The sequence below is a fragment of the Eurypyga helias genome, unplaced genomic scaffold (genome assembly GCF_000690775.1).
Source record: "Eurypyga helias isolate BGI_N326 unplaced genomic scaffold, ASM69077v1 scaffold11732, whole genome shotgun sequence".
NCBI lineage: Eukaryota > Metazoa > Chordata > Aves > Eurypygiformes > Eurypygidae > Eurypyga > Eurypyga helias.
The window spans coordinates 27,490-54,826 of NW_010235473.1; the positions used below are offsets into that span (position 1 = coordinate 27,490).

The 27,337-nt window shown below is 43.1% G+C and overlaps 1 protein-coding gene across 2 annotated transcripts in view; it reads right to left on the reverse strand.

Annotated features, from left to right (window-relative positions):
- Positions 1–437: 437 nt before the first annotated feature.
- Positions 438–27,337, reverse strand: part of APBB1IP (amyloid beta (A4) precursor protein-binding, family B, member 1 interacting protein) — a 49,995-nt gene continuing 23,095 nt past the window's right edge. Inside the window, exons 7-13 of one of the 2 annotated variants that reach the window (XM_010146773.1) lie at positions 25,251–25,325; positions 23,778–23,921; positions 20,340–20,450; positions 7,496–7,594; positions 6,431–6,548; positions 3,973–4,064; positions 438–1,065 (exon numbers count right to left, since the gene is read on the reverse strand). In XM_010146773.1, the coding sequence (XP_010145075.1) occupies positions 529–1,065; positions 3,973–4,064; positions 6,431–6,548; positions 7,496–7,594; positions 20,340–20,450; positions 23,778–23,921; positions 25,251–25,325 (1,176 nt within the window). In that variant the 3' untranslated portion in view covers positions 438–528. Of the gene's footprint in view, positions 1,066–3,962; positions 4,065–6,430; positions 6,549–7,495; positions 7,595–20,339; positions 20,451–23,777; positions 23,922–25,250; positions 25,326–27,337 lie in introns of both variants that reach the window. The other variant, XM_010146774.1, reaches the window with a different exon arrangement.

A 27,337-nucleotide genomic window follows, 5' to 3' on the forward strand; every position in this document is an offset into this window, starting at 1 on the left:
AGAGGTTTTACTTTTTAAGACTACTTTTGGGGAAAAAAAAAAATGGGGTCTTTTTATTGAAAAAAACACCATGGTTGGGGTTTTTCTGATAAAAACCTTTAATGGGAATTCTGTGAAGAGGGATCTTCCCACTTCTTAGAATTCACGTGAGAACACTGTTGTGTTTTTTCCTTCAGCTCCAATTCTGCTGGAGAGGCACCCCCAGACGATGCATTTCACGCGCTGGCCGGCTCTGCCAGGGCTGCTCCGCCATCCCTTGTGCCCTGGTGGAGCCAAGCGAGACTCTACAGCCAATTCTTTCTTTGGCCTGATGCCGGAAGGGTATTTAATAGTGGGGAGGAGGGGCGGGGTTTTGGGCAAGGAGCAGATTATAGGGACAAAGTGGGGGACAGAGGGCACCACACCTTACTTCCTGAGACCCCCAGGAGGAGCTCTGAAGAATTCCTCCTGAAGGAAGCTGATTCAGCACAACCTGCCATGATGTTTCACAAAACCAGCTACGGCTTGAAGTCCACCTGCTCCCAGAGCTCAGGAGCTGCTGCCCCTTTTCTTCTCAAGAGCTTTCATGAGGTCAGACATGAAATCAGCTTGCCTGCCTCCCCCTCCCATCGGAGGTGGCGCAGCGGACCGTGGCTCCCCAGCTGCTCCTGTGTTTTCTATCCTTCTCGAAGGAAGCGGCACAGGTTTCTTCGTCGGAGGTGGTGGCTTACTGGAGACAGGTGGGGGTGGAGGGGGTAATGGCAGGTCTCCATTACCGCTGCTGGAGACCGGTGGTGGTGGAGGCACAAAATCAGGAGGAGGTTCACAGAAATCAGACGGTGGTGGTGGTGGTGGTGGAAAATCAACCTTCAGCGTAGGTGGTGGTGCTGGGAAACTGTCTGGATCTGATAGGAAAACGCCGCTGTCTCGCTTGACTTTGGGGGGTAGAATTGGTGAAACAGAAATAGCAGATGACCGCCTCTCAGGCGGAGGAGGCGGCTGCAGCGAGTTCCTCTTACTCTGGTATCTCTGCGGCCGCATCACGGGCGGTGCCAGGCCAGGGGCGCTGACGTTGTCTGACTCAGCCTTGAATAAGCAGAAGGAATAGAAGGGCAGGACGCGGTCAGTGCACAACGTAAACGAATGCCACTGCCTAAGAACAGTGAAAAGTGTGAAAACACAGAAGAGTGCAGCAGCCAGGCAGCGAAACGGAAGCAGAGTGCATTTTGCCCCAAGAGTGCAAGTAGTATTTCGTTTTGCCTCTGGAGCTGCCCAGAGCTTTGAGAGTGGAAACCTACCTGCTGACAGCATCCATAGCGCTTCTTCGAGTGCTGTCTTCAGAAATGACTGCTTTTAAAATTTCAACGCATTGCGGTTCCTAAGACATGCAAAGATACCTTCCTGATGTTCCACCCTGCTGTTCGTTCCCTCAGAACGCAAAGACTTAAAAAACAGGTATCTACGCTGCGTTTTACATCCAAAAATGTGCAAGATTTGCGAACATAAAAAGCAGGTGGAAGTTTTGGCTCTTGTACCCACTCTATCTCCATCTCCCAGTGTAACTGCACTGCTGGATCGCTGGATCAAGCTGAAATAAGGAAGTCTCCCGTCTCTGCCAGACTCGTTAGACACAACAGCAGTGAATGGGGAAGAAGGTGGAGAGATTTTGGGATCTGTATGTGGACTCACTGTCCGCAGCCCTCTCCGGCGTGGTGTGGCATGCACTCCCCCGCAGGGAGTGAGCGCTGCAAAGCACTGCGGAGAGGCACTGGGGAGAGCCGTCTGTCACGACTCTGTGCCATGCACAGCAAGGGAACGATGCTCCACTGCTGACCTGGCAAGGGCCACGAAGCCTGGGGAAGGGTGTCTTATGCCTGCTGGGCAAGGCATGTGCACACGCCTCCTCCACTTTCCAATCAACACTGCGACAAGCACGTCCTTGAAGCCATTAAGTTCTAGCCACGTTTGCAAGGTCATGAGATGTTCAAACCATCTAACAACTGTTTTGCAGGAAAAATGAATCCAAGCATCCATCATACAAGTTAAGAATAATAAAATGTAGGACAGCAGTTCATTACAGTGATGCTTATTTTGACAAAATTCTAGGTGCCTTTTCTTCTAAATTGTGTTTGCTAGTCGACACTCTGAGGATTATAAATAAAGCCCATTCAGGGATATCTGAATATAATTGGTTCTTCTTTCTTCAGGTAGCAGCAGGAAGCTGTTGACAGTTACTACACAAACGTGCTATCTGTTCTTGTAAACCTGGGGAGAAGTCTGCTGTCCTGAAAACAAAGCTTTGTAACACATTCAAACACCTCGAGGGAGGTGATTCTGCCCCTCTACTCTGCTCTGGTGAGACCCCACCTGGAGTGCTGCGTCCAGCTGTGGAGCCCTCAACATCAGAAGGATATATGCCGCTTGGAGCGAGTCCAGAGGAGGCCATGAAGATGCTCAGAGGGCTGGAGCACCTCTGCTATGGGGACAGGCTGAGAGAGTTGGGCTTGTTCAGCCTGGAGAAGAGAAGGCTCCAGGGAGACCTTACTGCAGCCTTCCAGTACCTGAAGGGGCCTACAAGGAAGCTGGGGGGGACTTTTTACAAGGGCCTGTAGTGACAGGACAAGGGGTAATGGGTTTAAATTTAAATGAGGGAGGTTTATATTAGATGTCAGGAAAGCCTGTTGGATGAACCCTGGTGGCACTGGCCAAAGCTTGTGATGCCCCATCCCTGGAAGTGTTCAAGGCCAGGCTGGATGAGGCTTTGAGTAACCTGGTCTAGTGGAAGGTGTCCCTGCCCACGGCAGGGGGTTGGAACTAGATGGTCTTTAAGGTCCCTTCCAACCCAAACCATTCTGTGATTCTATGATTCATCTCAAGTTATGCTAATTTAGCCGTTTAGATCCAGCCAGCTTGGTGCTCTAACCGTGGCATAGTGCACCCTGAGGGACTTCAGCTTGATCCTTTGTTCCCAGTCCCGTAGAAGCTGAGATGAAGAAGGCAACATGTTTGCTTCTGCTAGAGGAAAGCACTCTGCAACCCTGCAGCCCGCAGCAGTACATCTGGCGTTAGCCAAGCGTTCAGATGCATGCCTCCTCTTCCTCCGCCTGCAGAGATGGAAGTAAGCGAGACCGAGGAGGAGGGAACCACTGGCCAAGTTCTGAGAACATGATCTGTTCCAGAGGAAGTGAGGTTCAGAACAGAGAAACGGATCTTTTTAAAGGAGGGACGCAAAGGCAGAAACAAGAAGCGTAGGACACACAATGCCGGTGACAGAAAAATCCTAGGAATTTCGTTTCACTTGTCCCATGTGCTTTATGCATGACGGTTGAATAATGAGCTGCAAACACACACAGGGCTTTTTTCTGTAGGATGGTTTTGAAGTGCTCATACTGTACCCTTCTGATATCTTCACAGCCAGAGATGGTGTAAATAGACAAAATCAGGGGCTTAACAAAGGAATGCATTTAAAGCCTAATAAAAACATGTCATGTTTTCCCTTCTTCCCACTCTGTCCTTTCACATACACTCACCTTCACCTGTGCACTGTTCCCTGCTGAAAACACTACTGTATCCTTTGTGTTACTGCAGCAAGGCCTGTTTTCTGGCAGAGACAGAAAATGGCACCGAGGTTCTGTCTAGTCTAGACTATGAGGACCTGGGAGCACAGGCTCTTTGAGACTGTCCCAGTAGGTGCATTCCTATTCCTGCCGTGTAAACCTGCAGCTGTTTGTTCTGAAGAACAAAACTGGGGGGTGTCTGTGCCTTCACCTCCTGTCCGTGGCTCCCTGCTTCTGTGCAACGGGCACGCTTTGCAGCATGTAAAGCATGAGGAGGGGCAGCAAGGAACCAGCCACCTTGCCCAGGAGCCAAATCCTTGTCACAACACACAGGCACTTTGAGAGGGGAAGACACTGAGTGAAGAAAAAGACACTTGAAGAACTGGTTCACAGGTGACATTTAACTACTGCTCCGCTAGTAACTACTGACCTGCACCTCTGATGTATCTGCTTTCTTCTGAGTCTCTGGAAATTCTGCACTGGAACGACGCACAATTTGGGGAATCTGTCCGTTTGACTGGACAGCACCTGTGACAAGGAGGCAGAGGGAAGGGAGTGTTACATTTCTGTGACACTGAGCAGAGCAGGGAACAGCAAACTGAGAAAAAGGCTATAAAACGTCTTTACAGCTTCCACCAAGGAACCATTCGTTAGAGGTTATTTATAGATAATTCAGTAAAATCCATGAGGATGTCTGTTTTCTACTTCAGGCTTACTTTGTGACTGTTCATATTCAGTTCATTACCTAAGGAAAATAAGCAAGATGCCTTACATTAAAACTAATCCCTGTCCACATGCCGCCATGGGTGCGGCTGACAATCCTACAGGAAATACAAATGGCAGTTATGGAGACATAGGACAGAAATTATCAGAGCTTGTAAAGGTGCTGACAAATGAAGAGCTCTTCCTACTGACTACTGTCAGTGGTGATTACAGAAGAGGACCACTAAGGCTGACACAGGAACAGAGAAGGGGAGCTGGCTTTGGAAGGTAAGCTAAGCAGAAATCAAACTGGCATAGTTAAGCTCACTCTCTGGCTTTCTGTTGTTTAAATACCTGTCTTTTTAACACCATTTTGTAGTATGCTGTAGTATTACCACATTCTCAGTTATTATTGCATGGTTTTTTACTTTAGGATAAAGATTAAAAGCACCAGTGTTTCATATCAGTAAGAGACATGAGAGCTGAAGGTTGAAGTCCTACAGAGAGGCTGATCTGTTTTCTGCAGTGAATGAGCTAACCGCTCTGAAACTTCTCCCCCATCTGGAATCACGGAAGATTTGTGAACCTCAGTTTTCTCAGATCAGTGAAGATCTGCTAGCTGGCTAAGTTAAAGCTCTGCAGAACGTCTGCCCACCATTACTGTATTTGTAAGGGATATGCATAAATAACCCAGTACTGTCAAATGGAGTAAGTGAATGTGACACCAAAGGACAAATCTGTGGGTTTCATTATGAAAAAATTCCCAGCCTCTGTATAGTCTGGTGAGGATTAGAGAAACCCTCCAATTAAGATTTTTGCAACCTGTACATGTTAGTGTTTGGTGCCTGGATATATGTCTGTAAACTTCAATGACTGCTTTCACTCTGTTCTAATTTACAGTTCTGAGATCCAGTAAAGTTCCACTCATGCACTTCCCAAGTGAACCCTTAGACACCTACAATGTAAGTCTGACTACAGTGATGGTTTTAATCTTAACGTGTACTTTTCTGATTAGCAAAGAGGTTCCGTGAGTATGATAAGACACAGAATATATTATTTTTATTGCCATGCCTGCATATCGCACAATTGACAGAGAAGTAAAACAAACTCTGTGGTGTACTGAGGTTACTGGGGCTATTTAGAATTCAAGGGATGACAGAAGACGGTGTGAAGTCCTTGTGTATTATGCTGTGCCTGCATGCCGTTTGGTATGTTTAATCCAAAGTACCGTTTTGATCATTCAAACTACAGTCTGTGTTGAAGGACTGATACAGAAGTCAATACAGAGATAAAACCAGTCTTGTGGCTCAGATGCTCAGTGGAGAGAGATGTAAATCCCTGGGTTCTGTGGCCATGCCCGCAGGTGGAACCAGTAACTGTCCCTCCTCACTTCATCTGCTGAGTCAGAGGCAAACAACATACTTTGTCTGAGATGTGCCTGGCATTTGAGACCCACTGACTATACAGTTTGGGGTGTACACGAACACAGACATGCTGGCTACGGCAGTGTGGCCAGGGAATACAGGCTACATGAGATGCAAGAACAGAAGTTCCACCTGCTTTCCTGAGCATTTCTTTTGGCTGCTACTGAAGTTAAGAGCACAGCCCCCTGCTAAGCTCACACAGGACGGTAGTTTTCTACAGCAGATTTTAGCCTATGCTGAGACCAGACCATGTAAATGGCTATAAGCCATTTGATAACAGAACAGAAGAAAACATGCTTTGTTCCATTTCCAAAACATGAGCCAACAACTGCTCATAGTTAGGCAGTTCAGGTTATAGTATAGTCGGGGCCAGGTTTTATATAGGGCAGTAATGATAACTCTAAGACAGCAAGAATCACAGTGACTTGCCTCAATTAGAATGCTAACGATCCTTCAGAGATACTTCCACAGAGACAACATGCATGACTAAAATCTTTCCAGGTTACTTAACCATTTAATGGGATCCACTAGTTAAGATTAACAGTATATTTTATGATCCCTTGCAGTGTTCCTGGATTCTAGTCAGGAGCTGAAGTTACACAGATGTATCATATACTTTATAAGGCCTTGATCCTTCCCATATCCAGTACCGACTGCAGCACCAGCGTGGAGCATGGGATAGTTCTCTGAACAAAGACTATGTGCAACACTGATGATGACAGAAGAGGGCAATAGATGTGACTTCAACTGCTGCCACAGCATCGGTACCTGCTGATGAGGATCCTGCAGGGGCAGCTGGTTCCACCATCCCTTGATTTGCCCACCGAGAGGACAAGCCAGCTTTCTTCACTGCACATTTGTAATTATCATATAGCCTCTTGCCATACTGCAAAACAAGCGAAACAAAACAATAAGCATGGTGTTAAGCCTGAAATAGGCCAAGCATTCATTTTGCTCTTGGACAAATTTCTGACCCCATTCCTTCCTACCCAGTTTTGTTAAAAAGTGCTGTGTGCATTTCTGTATAGGGCTGGGTGGAAAGCATCTCTGTAATAGCACAATAAAACACGAATCCCTGTGACCACAGACCTACTGATATCATTCCCACATTTTGTGTTTATTTCAGTATCTGTAAACATCTTGAGACTTGGCTTTAAAACCAACTGTTCTCAGTATCTTTTTCCAATGCTTTCCAAGTATTACATTTTCAGACTGGCGACATGGGACACTGAATCCTGGGCTCTAGAGCAAACAGCTTTGTCAGTGTAAGAGACAAAATAATTTGATGTTCACCCCACACCCTTGTTGGATGTCACCCTGCAGCTGAACTGGCAGAAAAGAATATACGCCTAACATCAGCGGTTCTGTACAGCCAGGTACAGCCAGTATACTGGACTATGTGTAAATCCACCTCCTTAATTATTCTGTGCAAACCAAAATAGTCTGTGAATTCAGATCTTTTTGAAGAGAGTGAGGCAGACAATTTGGGCAGAACTGTCTGAAAACTGTCACAGCTGAACTGACCAGAGCTTGCACAACTTTAGCCATAGCATGCTATTATTGTGCCAGATAACTGTGGAGTGAGTTTTACAAGTACATGAGTTTTATAGCTCCAGAATTCACCCACACGTTAATGACAAAAATATACTGGTAACTAGTGTACAGGAACATCCAGCAAATCCATCCTGGTCATACCCTTCAGCTCTTTCTACAATAACATTAGCATGAATGACCATTCTTGTCACAGTATTTCCAGTTGAGGTGATAACAGTAACCTGAGGAAGACAAGATTCTACAGAAAACACATTTAACTAAATTTACATTTAATCTCACCTTGGCAATTCTTATTCCTGTTACCCACTGATGCAGGGTTGCTTGATCATCACAGCATAGGTACTTGATGTATTGCGACTCCTTTTGAATCTGGGGGTGCTGAAAGAGATTGATTCATAAAGTAAGACACACAGGGAAATCAAGTCACGACACAAAAGTGTGAAGGCACTGCACAGTGACCACGGTGACAACACTGCCTATAGGCAGCACAGTAACTTGGAGATGACTTGGCAAAAAAAGCAGCAGCAAAACCAGGAGTTTAAGAAGATACAAAAAAGATGGTGATTGTGAACTATACATGAATTGCCACTGGCAGCATTTGCTTGAAATAATTTTAACACATTGTAATATGAATTTAAGGGCTACAGGAACCTAATAGTGATCTAGAGTTCAGCGAAGTCTACAATTGCCAAGACTCAAGGTCTAACACTCAGTGTATAAACACTGGAAAGAAGTCTGGTTTTCATTGTGGTTTGTCATCTGTAAGGCATCCAGACTGAATGCTGAACGTGATTAGTTTTCAAAGAGTATGTTAAATTTGTTTAAGCACAAACTCTCAGCTGAAACTGATTTTTCCTTCAAACTGACTGCCTTTCTTTGGGCCGAGTTCTAGATTTTCTTCCTATATGTTTTTGTTCTGCTTTACTCTTGCTGTTGTTTGCCAGTACTTTGGTAATTCTCCCATACGTTCTAGACAGAGGATCATTCAGAACGCAACGCCATCAGAAGTTATCTTTTTTGTTTGTTTGTACCAGAAACCTTTACAATTTTTAAACTTTTTTTGTCTTTTGGACACAATTTAGTACCTATTCCCATTACTGATCAATATAGCAGTGGGATGTGGTGACATAGCACTGCAACTCAAAGATCACCAAGCTGTCTGCTGTCCTGAGACTGAACATCCTCTCTAAGACTCTGCAGGAATTTTGTTCCGCTGCTACAGCAGAAAGGCTGTAAGTGTTCAGTAGCTTGGACGGAATAATATATTGCCATCTCTTGATAGGCAAGGAAAAGAATGAAAACAAAGGAAAAGGCTTCATTATACCTCATTTAAGTGTTCATTTTTTTCATATTCTTATAAATTATAGGCACACAGTTAGTGAAATCTTGAGAACACACAGAAGAGCAAGGATTCATTATATTCAAACTGCTCTCTTTTTGGCCTGGGCAGTTGAAAATTCAAAGCATACCTCCACCCAGTAGCAGGGATCCTGGATTTATACATATCGTTACGCCCCCAAAGCAGAGCAGTGTTGGACGTGGGGAACTCAGCAGGATCCCCCGCAGCGCAGAGTGCTGTGAGCAGCCTGCCAGCCCAGGGTTGACATAGGCCCCAGGTGTCCCCTGGCAGATGCCTGCTGGTGGCTGGGGCATCCCCAGCGCAGAGGCCAAACCCTGACCACGTGGCCCTACTTCCCCCTCAGCGCTGCAGACACCAGGCTTCCCTGGCTTGTGCTGACCCAATTAGGATTAGGATTAGGAAAAAAAAAAGGACTGGGCTGGGTTAAATATAACCCACCTTACCATGCTGTAGTTTTGGTTTATATTTCTTAAACCCAGGAGTACACAGAATGGCCTCACATACAGCATGAGGATAAGGGGCACTGTGGCTTGGGGAGAGAACAAGTAGCAAAGAACAGATGAGAGGATGGGATCATGCAATCCAGTATTGCTGCCCAAGCCCTGTGTCATCAAATTACACAGCAAGAGTGCATACACCAGGGAGAAAACCATGAGGAAGAAAAAACCAAAGGGATGTTACTCGAGGGGTCTCACAGTGACAGATGTGTCCCAAGGCAGCGCACTGGGTAACTGCTCCCACGTGTTTGAACTCAGCTGCTCGCACACGTCATACTGTTCACCATTTTTCTGCAAACACATAGCTGGCCATTGCCCCTTGACCATGAATATGCAAAGTCCACTTCAGCCCTCTGGAAGGGCCCATGACTACCTAAGGCTACTACCTTGCTCATGGGCACTCCCAAAGTGAGAGCTAGGGACATCTCACGCTGCAAGCCCAGAGATGCCAGCTGTCACCAGGTCCCTTATCCCATGGACCCGTGCCTCAGCCACCTGGCACACTCACACACCATCCCTTCTCACAGTTCAACATACAGGGCTCACTGCTATACACCTGTGCCACATATCGTACAGAGGCAATAACCAGGGCCCATGGACAGCCTTCACTGGCTCCCCAGAGCCTGCCCCTCCCTGTCTCTGGCAGCCTCAGCCCGCATCCTGCTCAGAGTGGGCTCTGCTACTGCAGTGACAATCCTCGTTTCTTTCCACATCCTGACAATCCTAATTTCTTTCCACCATTTCTCCATTATGTGACCAAACACAGTGAGAACCGTTAGAGAATTCAGCCTGAATGGTTCTTTATAAGGGAACTGTAAGCAGGCACTTCTCAGCGTGGCAGTGTACATCCCACCGACATGGGTTATGGCATCACCAAGAGAGCCAAAAGAACCAGGAGGTGCAAAGCCACTGCAACCCTGGGTAAATTCAAATCTTCAAGCACTTTTCAACCAGCAACTAGCAATTTTGCTCTGTGTGTAAGGTCCTACAGAGCCCAGCAGATGGCACCCAAAGCTTTCAAAAATGAAAAAAAACCCAAGGATTTTTTTTCCCCCTTCCTTTTTCATGGCAACAAAGTCCAGTGAGTCTACGTATCTCCCCTCGTTTTCAAACACTACACCAACCAACCGGTTTTTATTACAATAAAAAAAACCACTTCTGTAATTTGGCAAATAATTCATGCAAACGTCTGGAAGAAAGCGCACACTGCATAATCAAGGCAGAGGAGGACACGGCACAGAGCAAGCTAGGTAACAGCAAGTTAGGTAACAGTGCTGCGTGTAGACGCTGCCCTGCCACGGGGATCTGCTGCTGGGGACCTCAGAGGGGCTGCTGCACACCTCTCCTGTGGGACACCCTACAGAAATACCAGTTTCACAACACCACCCATACTGTGTCAGACGAAATGTCCCTGAACTCAGTATCCGGACTTTGACAGTGGCCACAAATGGATACTGAGGGAAGAGAAAGAACAAGCCAAGCATAAGTGACACTTCCTTTTCTATACTCGCCCTGTCTGCAACTATTTTCAGGTCAGATGATTTTCTGAGCCAGATGAGGTTCTCTGTATTTAGGTTCTTCAGTGGATTTCTCCTCCAGATACTTAAGCTTTTTATCAAGCCCAGAGAAAGTTCTGGCATCCACAGTACCTTTTACCAACCATTTTCCCAGGTGTCCCACGCACTCTATGAAGAACCACCGCCTTTTGCTCTGACCCTGACTGCTACTAGCTTTGTGTAACGTTCCAAAACACTGAATAGCTGATCCCTGTCCACCTCTCCATGCCACTCCTGAGCCTAGAGATCTGCACCGTATGCCTGGCAAGTTGATTCTTTTCCAGCCTACAGGCTTTTAGTCTCTACAGTCATTCTTCAGGTCAAAGTCATTCCTTACCTTTGCTTATCCTTATTGCTCCTCCTTGATCCTTTTCCAAGTTCATTATATCCTCTTTGAAATGAGAGGAGCAGAACTGCACAGGTGAGGAGAGACCATGGACTTGTGCCATGGTATGGCAACGTTCGTTGTTTGATCATCTATGCTTTTCCTAATCATCCCTAATGCCTGATTTACATATCTGACCACCACTGAGCACTGAAACAAAGCTTTCATCAGGTTATATAACACAGCAGCATCTTGCTGGTACAGGTCAGCTCAAAGTTAGTAATTTCACAGGTGAAGTTTGGATTGCTTTTTTCCCCCTATGCACTTTACAGTGCGTACATCTAGACCAGACGTTATTTGTAATTGTTACCCAGAACTCCAGCCTCTCAACGACCTTCCAGAATTCTCCATTCTGCCTTTTCCTCAATGAACTGAATATTGTAGCATCATCACCAAGCTTCCTCAGCGCACTGCTTACCCCGTCCATGAATATTTTGAGACTGTGGGGTTCTCACCATCCTGAGAAGTTGAGAGGCAACTGTCAGTGAGCAAGGCTAGAGTGCCCCATGACGGACAACACCGGAGTTATTTACTGCCTATTCTCTACCCTGTCTTTTACTAGCTATTGTCTCCACGGGGCAATCCATCTTAAATACTGACATTAACCAGTGGGGCCTATTCCAAATTATCTCAATCAGTTCCTTGATTAAATTACTCCAATCAGCAACCATGATTAAATGCAGAGTCACAAGTATATTCTGTCAGTTAGGGACCAAACTAGGAAGCTGCAGAACACCCAGCTCCCGTAAGGAAGGTTAAACCCCTCAAAGCCGTGCAGGCGGTCCATATTTTTGCTCTCTAACAGCTAAGAACCGTATTGTCTCTCACTTTCCAAGAAGCAGCAGCAGCACTGGCTCCCCTTTAATGTGTACTTTTAGCACTGACACATAAAACATAACTTTGTACTGGACACATAGACTGCTGAGGTTGACTGGACATATCCCCATCACCTTTCGTGGACTTTGAATCAGGTCTAAGGAGAGCTGCTCCATGCCTCCAGTGCAGAGGCTGCCAACTGCAGCTGTGTACAAGGCCAGGCCATGGGACCAAACGCCAGCAGCACCAAGCCCAGTACTGAAGGTTTATACCTGTAAAATTATTAGAAAGTGGCTCAGATGGAGGCCTTTGGCTTCTTGTGGTTTTTAGATACACGAAGCATCTAACCTTGGATAGGAAGGTATAATGTTTCAGCCAGGAACTATCACATCCATCCCAGCAGCTTGCTCACTTGGGAAGAACTGTACCATAGTGGACTTACTTTGGCAGTACAAATGGCAGAAGTCTCTGCTGTCAACACTGACCTTTACAAGCTCGATTCTCCACTAAAAACTTAAGGTCACATGCAAGATCTATTAGGTAGTACATAAAAATGCTGACTCAGGATAATTAATTCAGAGAAGAATCTGGGCAGGTGAAAGTCCCTGGAAATGATGGGTAGGTTTGAAGATCCACATGAACCAATTTCCTCCTTCCACAGCTCCTGCGCCTCAGCATAGTTGTTTAGCACAGCACACAGACCTAAGGAGCTGTGTCAATATGCAAGTCTGGCTATGCTAGACTAGATTCACAGTCCCTGTAATAACCTCTCTGTGAGACTAACAGCGGTCATAGTATCAGTCATGAGTCACGAGAAATACTGTATTTTTAGGCAAAGTAACACCAACCTCAATATGCCACAGCTTGCACGTCTCACATATAGAGAAAGAAGTCATAGCTTGAATGAAAAGTGGTAATATGCAAGTAAAAAGAGTAATTCTTCCCACAGAAAAAAAATGGAATAATGCTTCAAAATAATACAGTGCATTAAAACGCAACGTAATTTGACTACAGTGAACTTCTTTCTTTGTCAATGTCAAAACTCTTAAATAATAATGAATTAGTCACATCACTGGGCCTAATTTTTGGAAGTGTTGGACACCCGTCCACTTACTTATCAAGGCCTGAGCACCTCAAACATCAGGCTGCAAAAGGATGTGTTGTGTTCCACCTGGTGAAACACTGAAAAGGTTTGGAACATACTCTAATGTTCTTCCCTGACCCACTGTCTCCTCTACAAGTATGAACTGCCTAGAGATAAAGAAAGCAGAAGCACTTGAATATAAAGAGCTTATTTTCTGGAGAGGTTTTAAAAATATTTGTGCACAGATTACATTTTCAGATACAAAGTAAACTCTTTGCCTAAGGAAAAAAGATAGAACACAATGAAAACCTGAAGAAATGGGAACTGAATGATGTGGTTTCTATGGTTTGTGCCGAAACAAATGACTTAAGGCCATGAATGCATGAAATGAGAGATTATCCCAATAAAACTGTTCTTTTGCTTTGCTTTCTTCCAACACTGAAGATGAAAAGTAAACTAAAGCTATTCAGGCATCTCATTGGATTCCTTGCCCCAAAATATATGGATCATTGCTCAGTCTCTGAGGCTGAAACAATAGCCAGAAGCATGAAGAGTGGAGTGACTAACTTTGTATCAAAAGCTTTGGCTTTAGGCCAAATTTTTACAAAATAGTCAATGTTTTTTGATACCTTATTGTCAACTGATGAACTTGTGCTATGTTGAGACAGCTTCTCAGAAAAGCCGAGACACTTGTCACTCCCATGATGTCAAGTAGAACTGCATTCAGCTCTGAGGTCGTCAACATAGTAAGGACATGGACCTGTTGGAGTGAGTCCAGAGGAGGCTACAAAGATGATCAGAGGGCTGGAGCACCTCTCCTGTGAAAAAAGGCTGAGGGAGGTGGGAATTGTTCAGCCTGGAGAAGAGGAGGCTCTGGGAGACCTTAGAGCAGCCTTCCAGTACCTGAAGGGGCCTACAAGGAAGCTGGGGGGGACTTTTTACAAGGGCCTGTAGGGACAGGACAAGGGTAATGGGTTAAAATTGAAGGTGGGGAGACTTAGATTAGATACAAGGAAGAAGTTCTTCCCAGTGAGGGTGGTGAAACAATAGAACAGGTTGCCCAGAGCTGTGGATGCCCCATCCCTGGATGTCTTCAAGACCAGGCTGGACGACGCTTTGAGCAACCTGATCTAGTGGAGGGTGTCCCTGCCCATGGCAGCGGGGTTGGAACTAAGGTTCCCCCCAACCCAAATCATCCTATGATTCCATGATTAATACTCAGCACCTTTCAAAAATCACACTGAAGTGCTTTAGATTTGCTGTCTACTATTAAACATGGTCAAATGGTGGTGCCATGAACTTCTTGTATTAAGATGACCAGGCTTAACTGATCTTTTGAAGACGTGTGAACTGCAAAGATAAAACAGTAACTGTCTTATAATAAGGAAATTATTCTTTTGACCTACATATCTCTAATGACTAAGGCAAAAATTGTAGGTCATTAAAAATATATGTAATAGTCACTAACCAAAGAGGACTTTATGCAGCGAAAAATATTTTCAAAGCTATTATATTCCATTTCTCCCTGGCCATTCTCTGTCCTTATTCTTCCCATTGTTTATGCATTAATCTGGCAAAACTGTGTGCATGAACTATGTAACAGAGTGTTTCTGCTTTTGTTTTTTTAATGTATCTAGCAATTAATTTTACTCTGAAATGTTTATCAGAAACATTCATGCTAACACAACTATTTTCCATTCTTTCGCATAAAGAAATAGAAAATCTCCTGAGTTCTATGGTTTCCTGCAGCAGACATTTGTTATACATCTTTTTCCTACCATTTTCCGTCTGAAACACTGCTAATTCTCATCTTCTACCTCCTTAACTATCACTGTGTTGAATGCATTATGTACATGACTCAGTCTGCGACGGAGCATACTGGGTGCGAGGGAGGAGGGAATCAGAAGTAGAGAGACTAAATACCAAATTACCTGCTAGAATGACAACACTGTTGCAAACAGGAGCTATTCCTCTTGGAAATTTACTTCCAAAATTCTTTGCATCTTTAGAAATTTTTTTAAAAATCACAGTTCACAAACGACACCAGGAAAACTTCACTGTTTAGACTGCACAGGAAAACGTACCCAGCTGTGGAAATAGAGGATGATTTGCCTTTGTCTCAGTTTATCCCCAGGAAACCAATTTTTTTCATCCTAGATTAATTCAGCATTATGCACCATTACCTCCAGATTACTCAGGCACAACCAGCACCAATAAACTATAATTAAATCCACTCTTTGTCACAGGCACATCAGACTGACTAAACCAGCAAATTTGCATATAGATTACCTTGCTATTTGTCTGCTTTGAAAGATTTTTCAACATGGTGTGAGAGAACGGGCTCCTGGAGTATCACGCACGCACGTACACACACACAGACACTCGGTGCACAAAACAGACATCACGTTCACAATTTCTGTTCAGTGCAATGGATGCTGTCGCTAGCACGATGAACAAATCCTTTCCTTTGTGGTCAAACCTCTTGGTTTTGAGGGCTTCAGCTTCAGAATATGAAATAAATCACAAAAGGTCTTATCCATTTCCACAGCATTTCCCATGTAATGTAGTAGAAGGTGAAAGGGAAGATCTACAGGGAATCTATGCATAAAAATTCACATTTGTAAATGCATGGGTGACTGCAAGGAACCAAACCACTCCACCTTGCACACTTGCTGTGCGCAGTGTGTGAAATTATTTTTTCTGTGACAAAGAGATTTTCGTTCCCTCAACCTTTCTCTCCCAGGAGCAGCCAGCACTCTCCGCAGGGTGACAGGGAGAGCCATGCTGCTGCCCTCCCCTCCTCCTCTGCCTGGAGCAGAGGGACAGATCTGACCATGACAGATGCAGGTTTGAGTGAGAGTCCTCTTTCATACTTGGCTGCCCTTTTCTCTCCCCTTTTCTGCATATGGAGATCTCCATTAAGAAAAGATTCACTTTATTTGATGTTGAAGTGAAAGGTAGGATCTTTAAATTTTTGTAAGCATTACATTTGGGCTGATCAGAAAATGAGAAGAATCGGTATGTTTACAAGATCAGATGCCCCGGGAATATTTATTTTATTCAGAGGCTCTATTTTTAATGTGTAGGGTTCTTCTGTGTTGTTTTTTAAATGTGGGACTTCCTTTGCGTAAGGAAGGCTTGTTTAGCAGTGGTATAGAACAGTTCAATTTAAGAAGGTTATAGCTCAGCACAGACCAAGTAGCTACTGGGAAATAAAACAGTTCTTCAGGCTTTATAGTTGCCCCAAAGCGTGAGGATTCCTGAAAGCCAACTCCATCAGAGCCTCTGTGCCAGGCTGCACACTCACCCTCAGGACGCAGCCACGTCGGTTCTGGTTTGTTGCACAGGGACAGCTAAAGGTGACCCTGTTCTCTGACACCAGCCAGCCAGCTGTGCTCTTTTCAGTTGGACCCAGCTGGGCTTTCTGCTGCCTGAGAGAGGCTGATATGAGGAAGCAACTGCTTTGTTCTGTTACTGCAGTTGTCCCCTGTCATCTTGAAAGGAAACTCCTGAATAAGCTCAGCAAAGTGCTGTCTCTGGTGCTGGCAGACATTGTCATGTGCTTTTGAATTGTTTCTGGCACATCACCCTTTTCCCCATTATCTCCTCAGTGTCTTGAGAGTTAAGAACTAAGCAAAAAACACCCCGTTTTTTGTTCTGAGCTACAGTATATACAAGGGGGTGCTGATGTAATAGGAAGAAACGATAGGCAAGGAGCACTCACAGCACATCATGCTTCTCTAGCTGTAAGAGAAACATCTGACAGGATGGATCTGCAGACAAGAACATTTGAGCTAGTCTAGGTGCAGCTCCAACATCACAGGCTTCAAAACCTACTCCTTCCTGGTTAAAGTATCAAAGCAACCTTCCCATGATGTGCATGATCTTGTTGTTACACTAACAGCAGCACCCCAGCCAGCATCAGGTACTGGTTACTACCCTGGTATGACCACTGATGTTGAAATTCAAAGGCTAGATTAAAAAAGAAACAGGAGAGAGGGAGCTGCCGGCTCCTGACAACTGGATACACGTTAGCTGGGACAGGCACTAGGACCAAAGGCTCACTGCCTCTGCAAGCCCCTCACTTGCCTGTAGCCTAAGAGAAGAAATCGGAGAGAAAGTCCATCCCTTCATAAAAGACATAGCATAAAGCTGACTAAAGTTGGCAGGAGGCAAAACCAAGTGTTTTCTCTTTTCTCCCTGCTAATATGAGACAAGACCTTTGAAGGCAGGTATAAATGTTACTTTTTTAGCCTAGTTATTTGTTTAGAAGGCTCATCATTCAAATGGGGACTGGAGGAAAAGAAAGGATGCTTCCTTCAAGCATGAGGCCATATTTATCTCCAAATCAGCCCACCTCACTGGCCATTTGAATGAACAAAGGCCATTTTCCCTATTCTTGAAGTGAAGATGCTAATTAACTGAATCAGTCAGAAATAAATATGGTATTTTTTCTACTAAGAGCCGAAAAATTAGCTGGTTTTGAATTCATCAGGATTTTCCACCTAGCACAGAAGCAAGATACTGCTGAGGCTGCTAAGTCCTTGCATTTCTTCTGCACTATAAATCACCAGCTGGTCTCCTGCCTCTCAGCTGGGCAGTTTCTTTTGTTAAGTTTGAAACACAGCAGAGCAAATAACCTGGCTGATGACTGCTCACTGTTTTGACACGGTTCCTAAGGGGGTACTCAGAAAGCAACAACTCTCTAAGAAAATGTAGTGGTATGCTATTATTCAAAAACTTTCCAAGTGGCATTACAGCTTGCTGGAGCTAATAAGGGCTACAGATGAACCTCTTCTGCAAGATGTGAAAATCTCCTTTCGTTTCCAGCCATCGTCACTGAAGAGCAAGCATGGGCTGCTACTCTTCCAATTACTTTCCCTCATTTACTTTAAAGACAGATAATCCTCTCCTGCAGCCAACACAAACAAGTAACTGGAAGAGAACCTCTGCGAAGCGCGCCATCCCAAGGCACACACGGGGGAATGGAAGAGCCCTGAAGACACAGCAGTGCAGCTTTGGCTGTGGAGAAATTTCCATCTGGCTTGGACTGAGCTGGGCATTCAAATTCATTCAAAAATCACTGGTTTACCAGTATAATAAAGACAAATGTTTACCTGTTAAATCTATTGCCTTTTGCTCACTGCACCTGTCTGCAGAAGTACTGTCATTTCATCTTGAGGACTTTATTCTCAATATATGGCAGGATGAGAAATATCTCAAGGATGATGGTTTGTTTTCCTTTGATATCTCCAGACAAGTGCCTCCCAGCATGAGAGCTATTTTCTTCTGGGAGACTTCCATATAACAGAGGAACAAAATGTGACTAAGTGTAATAAATGGCTCTATGTTCCTGTCCACACACTTTTGTGTCACCAAGCATCCAGTCAGAGAGACCAATATTTAACTCTGCCCTTTTCCTTTGCCCACTGATCTCAAGATGTATTACATCCTCGGCTCCAACCTTCTCATCTCAGCTGCATGCCTTCAAAAAGGTATATATATAATTCAAAATAATGTAGAAATTACAATAAATGTGAAACTCTCCATTGCATCACCCTCAGAAGCCACATGGGAGGCTTCCACATGTGAACCAACGGAAGATGTGAAGATACCAATACTCGCTCATACTTCCTGACCAACTCCAGCCACTGCAAGTGGCAGCTGTTAAAAGAAGCCAAGTCTGAAACTGAGCCAGTCAGGAATCTACAAAAATGCTGATTTGTGGGAATTAAAATGAAGAACAATCACTGTAACATAATTTATTCATCACTAAGTAGTGTTGCTCGGATATAATGATCATATCAAGATGATGTTTATTCTAGTATACCGCAAACACATTTTAGACGCATCAGAGCAAACAGTTTTGCTAAGTAGGTTTCACACATTTATAAGCCTATTACACATAAAGCTTCCCCCAGTGAGCTTTTGATCTTGTTCCTCTCATTTCATGTTGAGCGTACAGCGCTAACATCACACATCCCATGAAGCAAGAATTTCAGTCGAGTTGCAACTTTTTTTGTGAGTTCTTTTTTATACCATACCTCTTCACAAGGCAGCAATGAAGTCCAGAAAGTTTTCCTAAGCACAATGAACCGTTAAACACATTGCTACGTACACTTCAAAAAATCACTTTCACTTTCATCTGAACAGAATGTGAACAACTGTTACTCAGATACTCTTTGACCAGACATCTGTTTAGAGTATCAATTTCCCCTTATTTTTTTTACATCACCTCTCCTTTTCCCTTTTTTTTTTTCCATTATAAGTCGTATTTTTCAGAAATAATGCTTACCTGTTAACTTCAGAAGACTCACCCCTGTTTTACAAAAAGGGATAAAGTTGTTTTTGCAGAGCACTTTGCAGAGAACTACAGTATTAAAGCTGCTCATCTGTGTTAATTAGATACATCTGCTTCAGAAAATAAGTCTGGGTCTATAAACCACTTCTGCTTGGCCATGTATAAATTAGGCTAGCAGACATTTTGAAACTGAATAAAAAAGTGCCGTTAAGTGTGCAGCTACAGCCAGAAAATTGGTATTCTAAGTGACTTCTGATGTGAATGTTTCCCATACTTTTTCCCTGAGATGGCAAGATACCGTGTTTCCCAACATCATTTGCACTGCAGGCCTTTAAATAGAGAAGCAGCAGTAAGACTATCTTCAGTCTTGTACACAGCAATCCCACTGTATTCTAAAGTCTCTGTCAATGACAGATAACAAACAAGCCTAATTACTGCAGCCTCAAAGCTTCATTTCTGCTACTTGAACTGTGTGAAAAGCATGGGCTTCTCTTCCTCTCCTGAGAGCAATGCAGAACTGCCAGTCTATTTGCAGTGCTAATACCTGAGAGGCAGCAACGAGATACTTCAACAGCAAGCACTGATTTTCATGACTGGGTGAACAATGTCTTTTGCCCTCCTGCCACAAATAGATGGCATATTTTATTACACAACTGAGGTGTCTATTCCTGCAAGTTTCTGCACCTCAGTTCAACAAAACACTCAACAGGCATGACTACACTGCAAATAAAAAGTAGACATACATTTTAGTATATAGTCCATAGTGGTCTTAACATCAACATTAGGGACCGCCAGCCTTCTCATCATGTATCTGCCTTGTGTGCCATTTGTCCAGATGAGGCGTCCAGTCCCCTCAACAGCCAGGCACTGGAAGAACATTCACCCTTGTTCTGAGGACAATTTCACAGATGCAGTATAGATAGATAGCATAGCCCTACCGGTCCTTAAAATTAAGGCTTTAAAGGTACGATGCTGATCAACAATGAAGAGAGGAAGAAAATGGACATGATTTTGCGGGAGGTATTCTATCTCATCAGGGTCTCCGGACCTTCAAATGTAAACATGTTTACGTATAAAAGAAACTGTGTATGACATTTGCATAACTTATTTTTCTTGTACATTACCTTTAAGACAAAGCAGTGATCTGTAGGTGCCTTATATTTCACTTTGTGTTGAGAACCATAATAAACATTCATATTCTCAAATTGAATGAAGCATGCCAGATCCCGTGATGTCTACAAAGGAAAACCAAGCACATCACTGTTAGAACAAATTGATGTTTGATGTGAAATTCATTAAAAGGACTTCATTCAAGTGTATGAAAGCAAATGCTTTTTATTTTTTTTTTAACTATCACGAAGTTGACCAAAGAAAGATGAATTTTAAGTGTGTGTCTTCTTAAACTACCTATTGGAAGAGGGTCAGTACATATTAGGAATAATATATAACACAGTGCAACGTTTTGTTGTAGTTCTGGTTTTGCTGTGCTTTATTGCTTTATCTGGAGGTGTTGGGTTATGGGTAACAAGATCAAATAGAACACTATAGTAAAATAACTTCAGTAAAATAGATAGAGGCCTTGTAACCACACCCTTACAATTCTGAGTGGAGAAAGGTCTGGGGTTCTAAACTGCTTTAGCAGCTTGTTTTTCCTTGGTGTATGTAACAAACTCCCATCAGTAAACAAGCACACATTTCACCTGGTCTGCTTTAAATTTTCTCAAATATCCTGCCATCATTCCTTTTCTAATTATCAAAATATTTGCTTGCTCACAATATGTTGCCAAAGTAACAAGGTTTCTGTTGCTGGCACACTTCTCAGTGCAGAATTCTGACAGAAAGCGTAACTTCTGCAACCCTTTGAGTGGGAATGCAAAAAAGGCTGCGTCACATGTCCACTGTTGGACAAGCAAAAAATCAGGTAATTGTGGAAAAAAAAAGAAAAAATCAAACCACAAACCCTCTCTACCCCTAAGAATTGGGTCATATTTCCACATATGATGGTTCTTCTATGTTGTTCTCATTCTTTCTTATACGTTCATTACAATATACCCCTGAGTTGAGTATAGTTAGAAATTGAGTTTGCAAGTAAGATTTGTGGGAAGAGGAAAGGCTCCAAACTGTATGCAGACAAGGTTCCTCTCTCTCTCCTGTCTCTTCTGAAGCTGATGTCAGGGATCTTGTCATTGATTGTGTGGGCCTAGGATTTTCCAACATTAAGTTCCTAAACGTGCCCAAAACCACACAGTAAAATGAGTTGTTCCCTTCTTTTATCAACCAGGTAATGGCAATTAAGACCAATATGAATGCAGTTGTTACTGTCTTCTAAGTAAGGGACAAATTCTTATGCAAGGGACAAAGGCACTTATTACTAGTATTTCTGCAATGTTAACATGACACAGCAACACAATTAACATAAATTTTGAAGTTGTACCTGCAATTCCAATTCTATTATTTTGTGACCCTGTCCATTAACAGCATATTTTTGAATGGGATATAAGGAGAGTAGTGCTGAAGAAAAAAATTAAGACAGCAATGCTGACTGGTGCCTGGTTTGCTAACAAAAAACCCCAAAAAACAAAACCCACCAAAGACACTTGTGTAAAATCACCTGAACGTGTCCCTGTATTTTCACATTTGTAGTTTACAGCCAACGTGAAGTGCCAAAAGTATGCCAGGCTTCACTTCCTGTAACTTTGTTCACTTGTAGTGAAACCAGGATTACACGATGAATTTCAAAACAGCTGCAGCAGCTGAAGATATTATTGTCTGCCAACTGCTTGTTTCTGTACCTCAATGGAAGATCACTTTACCGAAAACTGAATGACTGCAGCAAGGCACATGTCCACCCCTCATATCAACCTGGCATGGAATGAACTCTCAGCATTTCAGGGCTTTGCCTAAAGAGCTCTACTGAATTCTGATACTAATTTAAATTAAACACAGATTTGAGCTAAGAGACTTGGCTTTCTCCGGAATGGCTGAGGCATGGATGTATGCATCCTTCTGCTGAAGGCTGTTACAAAAGCAGGAGCAAACAGTTGATTGTGGTACCGTTTTAAAGACCTGTGACTATCTCCTAAAGAACAAGATTCAAGGTCCTCAATCCCTGTGAGCAGCTGAGTTGATAATATAGTGAATTTGAAGCACTCACACAGTTCCTTAAAATGGCTCAGTTACAGGCAGGGCAGTACACAGGCTGTGAACAACTAGCAAGCAATGAAGTGTTCAGCTAAGCCAGCGGTTACAAAGTGACTGTGTGGCTCCATCCTGAGCCTGTTTGCAGTTTATCACCTGAAAAAGAAAGCACTTTCCTCATTTGCACTATGATGGAAAGTCACTGAAAGAGGTATCACTGGATGATGAAAAAAGGCTGGGTAACTATCGGCATATGCTTGCCCTGCACTGGCACTGTGCTTCTGACCCCCGTTGAAGGCAGCTACAAGGAAACGTGCAAGATGGACTTCTCATTTGACTATTCTTATGCTCCTTCCACATTAAGTGCCTCCCAAGTAGCATTCTAGCTCCTAATTGATAGGATGTTGTGTGTGTGCAACATGATTTGAGGACTGAAAGCTCTTATCTCAGGGTCAGGTAAAGGGAAGAAGCAAGGCAATCTTGGTCTGTGTTTCACTCAGATTTGGTTATAAACACAGGTCACTGGAGCAGCAGTATGGCATTCCTTTACAAGCTACCAATTTTTTTCTTTGTAATTTAGTCAGGGAATAGCAGAACAGTTAAGTTTCACAGTAAAAATCATAACAGTAAAGCTCTATCATCAGCATCAGAATTTTCAAATATGAAGCACTGGCAGAGCTGTAAGTGGTAAGAGAAGTGGTTTTCAGAATTAAAAATAAAATAAAATCACCACCAGTCCCAGAAGCTACCACTCCACCTCATCACATTGGACACGAGAAGCCAGCCGCACTTACGTGCCACATGTCCAGGGCCCCTTTGCTTCTCCAGTGCAATTCAGACTCTTTAAATATTTTGCAATACTAAATGCCAGTGCACTTGATTCAGTCAGGTGGATGCTCTGTCTCGCATCCTTCTACACAAAAGGGCAGTCTTAAATAGCCTTAAAAGGCACAACCCATTCTCTAGGTAAAGATCACTGTAGGAAAAAATGTACAGCATCTCTGCATGCTGGTTACCGGTGCAGAAAGTCAGTATCAAACAAAGTAAAATTCCATCTTTTTTGTGATAAGAAATTATTTTACTTGAGAGCTCTTATAATATTCTTCCACAGGAGATCCATGTTAACAGGGAAGCATTTTGGCAGCATGACACCAGCTGAAGGGTGCCGTGCTGTTTTTCTTTCCCCTACTGACTTCCAGAGGGGTGCTATTTCATTAATGCTTTTATCTATCCATAGCAATCGAAAGGAGAGAAACGTGACAGGATTCTAATATTTGCACAAGTGGTGGAGTCCAAGTTAAACCAGAAAAAACCTAACCCTCTCAGATGCACCAGACGGTGCTCTTAAAATGTCACCTTGGGAGTTCTTCACTTTCACCTCCATGAATTGTTTTATTGCTAAAAGGATTATTTGGCTTCCTGACCTTGGTTTTTCCTTTGGGTACATAATAAATTCCAGAAGCTCGTAGAAGGAAGTAACGCCTCTTCCAGGACTTTTTTCCATCTTCTTTTAAATACAGGGCCCCTTCAAGCTCTGGCACAATGACAGATGTCCCACAGAAGCTTTCCTGTGCAACAAAAATAATAACACACAAAATAAATTGATTTAAGCACACCTTATTAATAAACAGCAGAAAAATAAAGGCATTTGCTGTGACAGTGAACATACAAACGTGGGGAACGCAGCTACCAGGGAGATAACACCTTACACGGGCAAAGGGAACTTTTCCAAGCTAACGTGGCAACTCAGCCATGCAAGCTGGGTGCCTGCATGGGAAAAGGCGTCTCGCAAAACCCCCATTCTCCAATGCATCAAGAAAAAACACCTACAAAAGGTTTTAACTCGTCATAGATGTGTTCAGTGCAGGCAATAAGAACAGAACTGTTGGTACTGCTGCTGGCGGTTTTCTCTACTGCTGTGTCTGCTCTGTAGAGAAAGACTTCTATAGAAAGCACCTTCAGAGACTGTGTAGAGCTCTAAAAATAGCTAAAAAAATCCCTCTCAATCTCTGCTTTCACTTTAAAATATATGCTAGTATTTACAACACTGTTTAAACACATGCTTCATTGTTTGCTTGAATGACCTACCTTTGGGTAATTTTTAATGCCAACACACTTATCACTTCACGTTTTCATTTAGAATTTACCAGGATTTCTGCTGGTTGACATCTGGTGCCTTCAGGAGATGCACTAATTTTGAAATATGAATCCACAGTCACCCGAGAACAGCATTTCCTTTATGAACTTTCACTAAAGTCAAAATGCTTTCCAAGAGAACTGTGATAATTTTCTCCTTAATATAGCTCTGGAGTTTTCTCTTGCAAACATATATAACTGAAGTAAAAAATCAGCAGTAAATGCAAGAAACTAAACAGACTTTCTGGAAAAGTGCAAAGGTTCTTTTTCTGTTGTAGTACAGCTAATGATCTCAGGTATTGAGAAATACATCTTCTAACCTAAAAGGTAACTGTTTGCTAGTGAACCACCTTACTAACAGTATAAAGTCAGAAGGGCTGGCCTAAGGGTGTGACAAAGCTGTTTCTTTCATTCATATTTGTGTAACACCGCTTTTATTGTTATCATGGCATTACTCTTCATAGAAATAGCAAGTAAAAACATTTCATGGCACTGGGGTCTGAAAAAACAAAATAATTCTCCATCTCTTAATTTTAATTTCTCTGATAGGGCATACAATCTGCACTTTTAATAGTGAGCAGCAGATGTAGAGGAAAGTCCACATATTAAACCTTAGACACAAAGACACCAACCATCACAGAACTTCCTGTTGTTACTAGTTCTTAGCGGGCAAATGTGTAAACGCTGTTGTTGCAGAGCAGATGGAGACGGTGTCAGAGTTTTAGTGACATTTACATCATCAGCCTATAAAGCTGCCTTACCTCCAGCAAAGCTTCTTTGTTTTTATCATTCATTTCTTTGTTTTCATTCTTCCCTTTGTTTGACAGGTAGAAATTCTGATTAAGACACAAAAGAAATTGATGTTCATTATAAAGGCAGCAACACAAGTAACCAGGTCACTACAAGCATTTTCAGTTACTCAGTCTTTCAGTACTGAGTACCCAAGCCAGCAGATCCAAGAGGTAGATGCTTTGCGGATGCTTCTTATAGAAAACTTGATTCACAGCTGCCTGTTCATGAGTTTTAATTATTTATTTTTAATATAATTCAAAAGTAATACAAACTTTTCTCTATGCATATACATCCTCCCAAAATTATAAAGACACTGATTTATGGTTTTGGTTGGTTTTTGGTTGTTTTTCTGTATCAATGGGTGTGATTTTACCATTCCAATTTTCACCGCTTTCTATGTCACTACAGGTAACAGAGAACATAACATTTTATTGTGTGCTGATACATGATGAATCAAAAGGCTAGAAAACATTTTTCTTAAGAATCCAATTTGATAATTTGCAGACTTCATATCTGGCACTCTGAATGTAACTCAGCTCTTAATTTTTCATAAGTGCTTATATGCCAAAACTTTCATCCAAAGTTATTACTTTATACTTTTCAACTCTGCGAAGTATTTTTATCCAGTGAAGAAGGTATTCACAAATCTAAAAGAAACTACCACTGTGCTATCTTGGCACATGTGCTCCAGCCTACTGAGACAAAAGCCTACACTTTGAAATGACTCTGCTTCTGTGACAGAGGGCTGTGAAGCCACCCTCAGAGTACTTAGTGCCTGTTTGCCCTACAAACAAGGAAGCACAACATCTCAGGCATACAGTTATGAGAAAAACTAAAGCCACCCACTGTTGGACAGCAAAAGCAATTTTACACCCATGTGCATTGTAGAGATCAACAAAAGGACAGCACTTGGACCTACGTGTAAATTCAGGCAGCAGGAAGGTAGCTCGGGAGCATGCTAGCACTCGTGTGCCAGAGCATGTGCAGTGGCTTTGGTCAACATCAAGCACATCCAGACAGCAGAACCCAGCTGCCTGCAGACAGCGAGGCTGGTGTGTGAAGAAAGGAAGTAGATCAAGGAGCTATGCCATGCACCAAGTAGCATTTGGATCCATCCGTTGGCTTGAGGCCAGAATGACAACACTCAAAGTTCTCGTGTTTTCTAATTTTCTAAACAAAAGTACGTGTAGAAGAGGAGCTTGGGTTTGGAAAATACCTGATGCAGGGGACAGTCTTACTGATTTCCCCGGAATGAGTCAAAAAGCTAAGTCTGCAGAACAAAGGGCATAAAACAAACACCACTGTCTAGAAAATAGACAAAATCATTAAAATCTAACAAATTTTGAAAGCTGTCTACTTAAAAATTACTCCTAATTCTGTAATTCTTCAGCAGTTCTGTAGGAAGAAAACTAGGGGATTATAGGACTTTTCATCTCTATTTTTTTCATGTCTCAAAACTATGAGAATATGGCAATATATTTATGAGAATATGGCAACGTATTTATGTGCCTAGAACTCCACAGTGACTGCCACACAAATGCAAACACTACCAAAAGCCAAATGAGAAGCGCGTAAATGAACGAACATTGCTACAGTATAAACCAGAAGCAAACAAGCAACCCATCTGCCCTGCCAGCGTAACATGTTTATAGCAACGAGGTTTATCTGAAGTGAAACCCTGCTCTTCCACACAACCACATCTTCTTTTTCGAGCAGTGCTACGAACAGCTGCCTGCCAGAACGCAAGCCTCATAGCAGACGGTTTTTGGAGGGGCACCAGGAGAGGAAAGGGAAGAGGTGTGGATGATCTTAAAAACAGTTCTTTAAAAGTTGTTTTCTTAGAAGTTCACATGAAGTCAGACAGGGGACAGCAGAAAGGCAGCCACCTGCAATATGGCCTATGCTGCTGCCATGTCTGTGGTATGAACATAAAAAAAGAAACTTGAACATTCGATAAAACAGTTATGCTAGGAAATACAGCAGTGTTCTTCTCTAGGATATGCAGCAGCACACAGCTGGCTCCAGACTGCCTGGGCACATTTTTAGTCCTTGGATG